This window comes from Zophobas morio, unplaced genomic scaffold (genome assembly GCF_036711695.1).
Source record: "Zophobas morio isolate AGI-343-1 ecotype UQ-CSIRO unplaced genomic scaffold, CSIRO_AGI_Zmor_V1 ptg000008l, whole genome shotgun sequence".
Taxonomy (NCBI): Eukaryota; Metazoa; Arthropoda; class Insecta; order Coleoptera; family Tenebrionidae; genus Zophobas; species Zophobas morio.
Genome location: NW_026972113.1, coordinates 1,400,690 through 1,410,409, shown reverse-complemented (window position 1 = coordinate 1,410,409; position 9,720 = coordinate 1,400,690). Strand labels below are relative to the sequence as shown.

Below are 9,720 nucleotides of genomic sequence, written 5' to 3'. Positions count from 1 at the left end.
GAAACTAGACCCACTTTCCACGAAACGAACCTTTCCATCTTCAATTCTCCCTAGGATTTTGTTGATGTCAATGGGTTTTTTGATAATGTCGTAGTAGTCGGGGTAATCCTTCCTGGGTGGTAGTTTCATGAAGGGTTCACTTAATAGTCGCCCGTCGCTAGACAATGAAGTTAGTAACGAGTTGTGTCCTTCACATACAATCGCACGCAAATGTTTTGAGCCTATGGGCGGATCGTTTTTGCCTGCCTTCACCGAAGAAGGCGGTCCAAACCCTTCAAGGGCAGAATTTGTAGGCATAATAATAAAAACGTGCCATTTTTGTTAACTGATATTTTGTTCATAAATGTCGCAAAATTATTAAATTTGTCTAATCATCCCCACCAATGTGATGACGTCACTTCAAATTTATGCATAGTAAATGGGTTTTAAATTGTATACAGTAACATAGTCCTACACATGTAGTTTATGACTCCGTGTTGAGTTTTTATCCAAAACGTCCAGATTTTTGGAAAAAAAAATCAAAATTATAAAACAATATTTTGCAATGTAATTTTGAATTTGCAAAATCAAATACTTTGAAATCTTGCAGATGTTTTAAAATCATGATAAACATGATACATTTTTAATTAAAATATATTTGCTTATCCCCTCTAAAAAATTTATGACGTCACCTCAAAATTTTGCAGAATAAATCCTATCTTAAATGTATAAAATATGATGAGTTTTATACTTGAGATTTATCACTGCATTAATATTTTTTAGATTTGGTTATACAGGGTGTCTCAAAAAAGTTAATGACTGAGTCAATTTATTTTATTGAAGAAATCAAGAATAGCAAAACTGAATACTTTGAAATATTGTAGATGTTTTGAAGTTTTTGTAAGCATGGTAACTTTTTCGAAAATTTGATTAATCAAATATGCGCAAAACCAAAAATCGGAAAAACTGAAATTCACTAATGCAAAAAGCAGAAAATCGAAAAATACAAATCGTAAAAATCGAAAATCTAAAAATGGCTAATCAAAAAATCGAAAATTCAATGAATCAAAAAGTGGAAATTCACAAACCTCAAAAATCGAAAAATCGAAAATTGAAAAACGGGAAAACCAAAAAATCGAAAAGTCAAAAATTTGTAATATTGAAAATTAAAACAAAAATAAAAAAAATTGCAAAGCCTAAAAACTGAAACGAATAGAAAAATCGAAAAAGCAAAAAATTGGAAAAACAAAAATTCGAAAAATCTAAAATCGAAAAAGTGGAAAATGGAAAATCTGAATAAAGAAACTTGAAAATTCTGAAAATTGGAAAATCGAAAACCAAAAAATCGGAAAGTAACAAAGTCTAGTCTAACAGTTGAGAATGGAAAAATTGAAAAATCGAAAATTCTAAAAATCGACAATGGACAAATTGAAAATTGCAAAATTTAAATTGAAAAATTGAACATAGAAAAATCGATGAATTGAAAAATCGAAAATTCGACTACTCAAATTTTTTAAAAATCGAAAAATCATAAAACTGAAAAATCCAAAATTCTAATCATCGAAAGTCTGAAAACTGAAAATCGAAAATTCTGAAAAGCGGAAAATAGAATATCGAAAAATTTAAAAGAAAGAAAATTCAAGTCTAAAAACCGAAGAATGAAAAAATTAAAAATCAAAAATTCGAAAAATCAAAACCGAAAAATTCAAAGATTTAAAAAGAAAATCGAAAAATCAAAAATCTGAAAATTGAAACTCGAAAATTTGGAAAATCGAAAAGTAAAAATATTGAAGTCTAAAAGCTGAAAAGTGGAAAACTGAACAATCGAAAATTCGAAAATCAAATATCGAAAAATCGAAAATTTGACAAATCAGATATGCGAAAAACAGAAAATCTGAAAATGCAAAACTGGAAAATCAAAAATCTAACAATGGAAAAACCGAAAATCGAAAATTCAATGAATCTAATACGTAGGTCGATCGAAAAACTGGAAATTCACAAATCTGAAAAATCGAAAATTTGTAAGATTGAAAAACCGAGAATTGAAAAATCAAAAAACCGAAAAATGGAAAAATCAAAAATCGAAAAATAGGAAAACCGAAAATTCGAAAATTCATAATATTGAAAACTCTAAAAGTCGACAATTCAAAAAACTGGAAAAAAATAATCAAAAAATCGAAAAGTAAACAAATTGCAAAGCCTAAAAACTGACGAACAGAAAAATCGAAAAATCGTAAAATCAAAAAGTGGAAAATCGAAAACTGGAAATTGAAAAATCGAAGATTGGAAAATCGAAAAATCGAAAATCGGAATATCGATAATCGACAAATTAAAAAACCGAAAAATCGAAAAATTAAAAAATCGGAAATCGAAAAATGAAAAAAAAAAAACGAAAATTCAAAAATCGAATAATCCGAAACTAAAATAATAGAAAAGTGGAAAAGTAAAAATTGCAAAGTATCAAAACTGACGTACAGAACAATCGAAAAATAAAAAAAAATCGAAAAATATCCAAACATGGAAAATCGAAAAATCGAAAACTCGAAAAATCGGAAAGAAACAAAATTGAAGTCTAAAAGGTGAGAATGGAAAAATTGAAAAACCGAAAATTCTAAAAGTCGACAATGGACAAATTGAAAATCGCAAAATTTAAATTGAAAAATTGAGCATAGAAAAATCGATGAATTGAAAAATCGAAAATTGGACTACTCAAATTTTCTAAAAATCGAAAATTCTGAAAAGCGGAAAATAGAATATCGAAAAATTTAAAAGAAAGAAAATTGAAGTCTAAAAACCGAAGAATGGAAAAATTAAAAATTAAAAATTCGAAAAATCAAAACCGAAAAATTCAAAGATTTAAAAAGAAAATCGAAAAACCAAAAATCTGAAAATTGAAACTCGAAAATTTGGAAAATCGAAAATTCGAAAATCAAATATCGAAAAATCGAAAAGCCGAAAAATCGAAAATTTGATAAATCAGATATGCGAAAAACAGAAAATCTGAAAATGCAAAACTGGAAAATCAAAAATCTAAAAATGGAAAAACCGAAAAACGAAAATTCAATGAATCTAATACGTAGGTCGATCGAAAAACTGGAAATTCACAAATCTGAAAAATCGAAAATTTGCAAGATTGAAAAACCGAGAATTGAAAAATCAAAAAACCTAAAAATGGAAAAATTATAAAATCGAAAAATAGGAAAACCGAAAATTCGAAAATTCATAATTTTGAAAACTCTAAAAGTCGACAATTCAAAAATCAAAAAACTGGAAATTAAAATAATCGAAAAATCGAAAAGTAAACAAATTGCAAAGCCTAAAAACTGACGAACAGAAAAATCGAAAAATCGTAAAATCAGAAAGTGGAAAATCGAAAACTGGAAATTGAAAAATCAAAAAATCGAAAATCGGAATATCGATAATCGACAAATTAAAAAACCGAAAAATCGAAAAATGAAAAAATCGGAAATCGAAAAATGAAAAAAAAACCGAAAATTCAAAAATCGAATAATCCGAAACTAAAATAATAAAAAAGTGGAAAAGTAAAAATTGCAAAGTCTTAAAACTGACGTACAGAACAATCGAAAAATAAAAAAAAATCGAAAAATATCTAAACATGGAAAATCGAAAAATCGAAAATCGGAAAATGGAAAAACCGAAAAATCGAAAATCAAAAACTCGAAAAATCGAAAATTCGATGGAACAAATACTCGAAAAAGCGAAAAGTAAAAAAATTGCAAGGCCTAAAAATTGAAAAATCAAAAAATCGAAAAAATGAAAATCGAAAAAACGACGATCGAAAAAAATCAAAAAATCTAAAAGTGGAAAATCGAAAAGTAACAAAACTGAAATCAAAAGCTGCAAATTGCAGAACTATAAAAACTGAAACAAACAGAAAAATCGAAAAACCACAAAAGCGGAAAAACGAAAATCGAAAAATCGTAAAATCAGAAAATAGAAAATCGAATAATCGAAAGTTGAAAAATCGAAGGTCGAAAAATAAAACAACCGAAAAATCGAAAAATTTTATGACTAATGGAAAATCGAAAAATCGAGAATAGCATAATTAAAAAACCGGAAAATTGAAAAATCGGAAATCGAAGAATTAAAAACGTAAAATCGAGAATTCAAAAATCAAAAAAATCGGAAAGTAAAATATAATCGAAAAATGCAAAAAATTGCAAAGTCTAAAAACTGACGAACAGAAAAATCAAAAAATCTAAAAATGGAAAGACGAAAAATCGAAAATTGAAGAATGGTAAATTAAAAAATCGAAACACCGAAAAATCAAAAAAACGAAAAATAAAAAATCGAAAAACGAAAAAACTGAAAACTCGAAAAATCAAAATACCGCAAATTTGAAAAATCAGAAAATTAGAAAGTAATAAAATCGAAAAGTTGATAGAAAAATGGAAACTGAAAAATCTAATTCGATGAAACTGTTGGTCGAAAAAACGAAAAATCGAAAATCGAAGTGACAAGCTGTATAAGTAAATCTAAAAAATATTACTGCAATGATAATATCAAATTTTACGATGACGTCATGCATTTTTTGGCGAAGATAAGCAAATACATTTTGATCGTGGCTTTGAAAGTATTCTTCGACTTTCGTTCCATTTCAAAATTTACTCTTTGTATATTTCAGTGGTCACAACGAGTTCACTAACTATGCTGAAGTATGCAAAGATTAAATTTGTCACCGAAAAGATGTCGGAATAATAAATTATCCTATATAACAGATAAAATAAAGCGTCAAATATGATTGATAAACTTTAAACCAAAATTATGAAGTTTATAAACTGAATATTTTTTTTGTTTTTTGAAATGTAGTACACTTCAAAAAATATCCGTGACTTACTTTAATGTGAATTTTATAACTATGGTCGGCACAATTAGACCTAATATTAGTGTGATTTTGAGCATATTCTCGATGTTATTAGAGCAGGACAGGTTTTTTTTTCTAACCAATTGACAAGATTTCAAAGTATTCAGTTTTGCAATTCTTGATTTCTTCAATAAAATAAATTGACTCAGTCATTTTTTTTTGAGTCACCTTGTATGTATAAACAAATCCAAAAAAGATTAATCGAATGGTAAATCACAAGTATAGACTCATCAAATTCTGAACATTTTAGATAGGGTATTTATAAAATTAAAACTAATTCAGGGTAAGAATTTGGTCAACACGTAAATTTCGTTGTAGTTTGAGCCTACCTACAAATTCTGCCCTTGGACGATTTGGACCGCCTCCTTCGGTGACGACCGACAAAAACGATCCGCCCATAGCCTCAAAACATTTGCGTACCTACTTACCTGTCAGTGTACGTTGTGACTATATTCATTAACTTTCTCATTTGTCGTTTGATCTTCACATCCGCACTCGTCTGTCCTCGTCGTCGTTTGGCACTCGTCCCGACCTCACTATCCGAGTCTTCTCCTCTCTTCTTCCTCTTCCGACCTCGTCGCTTCTTCACTTTTTCCTCTTCGTCGTCGTCGTCATCATAATCCCCTCCGTCGTCAATCGCTTTCAACCACTCCTTCTCCGTCAAACTATCAGTATAATCCACCTCTTTCCTCTGCCTCGTGCCACGTCCCAGCGCCGACTCCGTTTCGTCGTAGCTCCACGGATCCACCTCATCGTCTTCTTTCACCAACCAATGCGGCAACTCGCTGATTTCCATCATCCTCGGCTTTCTATTCGGCCCCAACTTCGCCTCTTCGCGCCTCCGCTCCAAATCCATCTTCTGGAAAAGCTCGAACTCCGCCTCCGAGCGAGCCACCATCTGATTGACCGTTTCGTCGTCCGGAACCTCGTTCTCCTCCTGAACAACCCAAAATCACCTACGTTCCAAAATAAATCCCACTCACCTCTTCTTCGTCGCCATCCTGGTGTAAAATACTCTGTAAGAACTGTTGTCGTTCCGACCCGGTGGACTTCTGATCGAACATCCCAGCTTGAATGACCTTCTCGTCCATGTTCAACTTGTACCTAGCAGCCGCCAAAATCCGCTCTTCCACCGAGTTCACGGTCATCAACCTCAACACTCTCACTTCGTTCTGTTGCCCGATACGATGAGCACGATCCTGCGCTTGCAAATCCTTAAAAACACAAATATCATTTTGGGGTTACTCAAAGCGAAGCGAATACCTGGTGCGGGTTCCAATCCGAATCGAAAATGATGACAGTGTCTGCGCTTTGTAAATTCAAACCTAAACCACCGGCGCGCGTCGACAGCAAAAACAAGAAATAGTCGCTGTTCTTCGCGTTGAATTTCCTCAATAAGTCACCACGGTCTTCGGCTTTAGTCGTACCGTCGAGTCGCAAGTAACCGAAGCCCCTCCAAGTCAAGTAGTCTTCCATGATGGTCATCAACTGGGTCATTTGACAGAAAAGCAGGACGCGATGTCCTGTGGCTTTCAATTTCGGGAGGATTCGGTCGAGTAGTTCGAATTTACCCGACGCGCGGTACAAATCCGGGCTACGAAACAACGTTAATGGCGCAGTCGGTGGGATTGATTTTACTCACCCTGAGATAACTCCCCCTGATATTCCGACGTGGTCGCAGTATTTTTCTTCGATGTTTTGGAACATAAAGGGGTGGTTACACAATTTCCGGAGTTGCACGATTGTGTTCATTAGGGCTTTGGCTCCGCCTTTACCTTTGTTACCCTTTTCGGAACCATCAGTCAACAAAACACCTTTGCTTTGCATGTGCCTGTAAACCACACACACCCTGTGAAAGAGCACAACAAAGCCTAATAAAAGTACTCACTTGTACAAGACTTTTTGTAATCCCGACATATCACACTTGATTATGTATTCCACTTTATCCGGCAATTGCGACTCCACTTCCTTTTTTAAACGTCGCAGTAAGAACGGTCGCAACACCTTATGCAAACGACGGATGATCAAAATCGTTTCTTCTTCGTTTAGTTCGACCTTTTCGCCCGTGGTGGCAAACGGGGCGTTGAACCACTGCTCGAAAGTCGAGCAACTCTTGAAAATTGAGGGTAAAAGGAAGTTAAGGAGGGCCCACAACTCCGGGAGTTTGTTTTGGAGAGGAGTACCGGTAAGGAGGAGTCGATGGGGGGCTAAGTAGTGGGTATTCAAAACCTGGGTTAGTTTACAGTGATGGTTCTTCATTCTGTGGCCTTCGTCTATGATCATGTACTTCCATGGCAGTTTCGCCAGGACACCTTTATCTTTAATTACGTATTCGTAGGTTGTTAGGAGAACGTTGAATTTTGTGGAGCGCATTTGGCTTTGAATGGCTCGTCTGCCAGCAGGTGAACCTTTGTAAGATACCACAACCACAGAAGGCGACCATTTTTCAAACTCAAGAACCCAGTTGGATAAGGTTCTAGAAGCAAAATGGGTTCACATTGAAGGACAAGGGTTGTCAGAGATTGATTATTTTAAGTTTAACATGGTGAGTCATCAGAATCTGACAACGGACTGTCAGTCAGTAGCGTAACATGCACACTTCAGAAGGGTTTTTAAACTTATTTTTTTAAATCGTAAAGAATAACACGGGGAAACAAACTTAAGTGATCTAGTCAACACGCTACCACGTATGGCGATGAATCTATTAGGCACTAATCTAAAATCTTAATTTTTGTTTTTTTTTTTAATATGTAGTTTTTTTTTCAACGACAGGATAGTTAAACATGTTTTCAGTTTCTTGTCGGGAAAAGAAGACTTCGTATATTAAGAAAAATTCAACAAAATATACACCCCGCCCACCCACCCCTTCTCGATTGGGATGAATGTTTTATTCATTATTGTAGAAACATGAGGATTTTGCAAGTAAACTCTGCCCATCAGCTCATGATGAATAAAACATTCATCACAATTGAGATGGGGTGGGTGGGCGGGGCTTAAATTTTGTCCATTTTTCCGTTCCCAACAAGAAACTGAAAACATGTTTAACTATCCTGTTATTGAAAGAAAACTCTATATATTAAAAAAAAACAAACAAAGATTTAGCCCCACCCACCCGCCCCAATCTCTATTGTGATTAGTTTCCTATGATAATTTCTTGTAGAGAAATGAGGATTTTGCAGCTAAACTCCGCCCTTTAAGCTCACGATGAATAAAACATTCGTCACAATTGAGAAAAGGTGGGTGGGCGGGGTTTATATTTTGTCCATTTTTTCTTAACATGCGAAGTCTTCTGTTCCCAACAAGAAACTGAAAACATGTTTAACTATCCTATTGGTGAAAGAAAACTATACATTAAAAGAAAATAATAATAATAAAGATTAAGTATTATTAATTAATTATTTCACAACAATCGGTCCCGTAGTTTCGGAAATTTTCTGGCGAAATCTAAAAAAAAAATTGAAAAATCGAAAGATCGAAAAATCAAAAATTGAAAAATCAAGAAGTCGAAAAATCCAAAATTGAAAAATCGAGAATTTCAAAAATTGTGAAATAGAAATATCGAGAAATCAAAAAATTGAAAAACCGAAAAATCGAGGAATGGAATAGTCGAAAGATCGGGATCTCGAAAAATCGAAAAGTCAAAAAATCTAAAAATTGAAAATTCAACAAATCGAAAAATTTAAAAACGGGAAAACCGAAAAATTTAATAACTAAGAAATTGAAAAGTGGGGAAATCAAGAAAACGAAAAATCGAAGGGAAAAATAAAAAAATTGAAACTGTAATATTGAAAAACCGAAAAACAGAGAAATAGTTAAAACCAAAAATTTTTATAATCCAAAAATTGATCGAAAAGTGGAGAATCCACAAATCAAAAAATTGAAAAATTGAATAACTAAGAAATTGAAAAGTGGGGTAATCAAAAAGTCGAAAAATCGAGAATACGAAAAATGAAAAAATTTAAATATCGACAAATGGAAAAATCGAAGAGCAAAAATTAGGAAATCTTGAAAAATGAAGAAATCGAAAAATTGAAAATCCCAAACATCGAAAAATCGAAGGGAGAAATAAAAAATTTGGAAAACCGATAAACTGAAAAACAGAAAAGTCGGAAAAACCAGAAATGAAAAATCGAAAAATTCAAAATTCAAGGAATAGAATAGTCGACAAATCGGGACCTTGAAAAATTGAATAACCGGGAAATTTAAAAACGGGGAAATCGAAAAATCGGTAAGTCGAAAAATGAAAAAATTTAAATATCGACAAATCGAAAAGCAAAAATCAAGAAAAACTAAAATGGAGAAATCAAAAAATTTAAAACTCGAAACACCGAAAAATCGAAGGGAGAAATCAAAAAAATTGAAAATCCGCAAAATTGAAAAATCAAGAACTTGAAAAAACGAGAAATCGAAAAATCAAGAAACCGAAAAATTTTAAAATCCAAAATTGAGAACGGGGCGGGTGGGTGGTACTAAATCTTTGTTTTTTTTAATATATAATTTTTTTTCAACAACAGGATAGTTAAACATGTTTTCAGTTTCTTGTCGGGAAAAGAAGACTTCGTATATTAAGAAAAAATCAACAAAATATAGACCCCGCCCACCCACCCCTTCTCGATTGGGATGAATATTTTATTCATTATTGTAAAAAAATTAGAATTTTGCAAGTAAACTACGCCCTTCAGCTCATGATGAATAAAACATTCATCACAATTGAGAAGGGGTGGGTGGGCGGGGCTTAAATTTTGTCCATTTTTCATAACATACAAAGTCTTCTGTTCCCAACAAGAAACTGACAACATGTAGTCGAAAAATCCAAAATTGAAAAATCGACAACTTCAGAAATAGAGAAATTGAAA

General features: G+C 32.7%; 1 protein-coding gene across 2 annotated transcripts in view; it reads right to left on the bottom strand.

Annotated features, from left to right (window-relative positions):
• Positions 1-9,720, bottom strand: part of LOC135124992 (ATP-dependent helicase brm) — a 39,183-nt gene that overhangs the window by 536 nt on the left and 28,927 nt on the right. For both annotated transcript variants that reach the window (XM_064050246.1, XM_064050247.1), the window contains exons 10-15: positions 6,753-7,340; positions 6,507-6,695; positions 6,128-6,458; positions 5,848-6,078; positions 5,293-5,801; positions 31-157 (exon numbers count right to left, since the gene is read on the bottom strand). In XM_064050246.1, the coding sequence (XP_063906316.1) occupies positions 31-157; positions 5,293-5,801; positions 5,848-6,078; positions 6,128-6,458; positions 6,507-6,695; positions 6,753-7,340 (1,975 nt within the window). The remainder of the gene's footprint in view (positions 1-30; positions 158-5,292; positions 5,802-5,847; positions 6,079-6,127; positions 6,459-6,506; positions 6,696-6,752; positions 7,341-9,720) is intronic.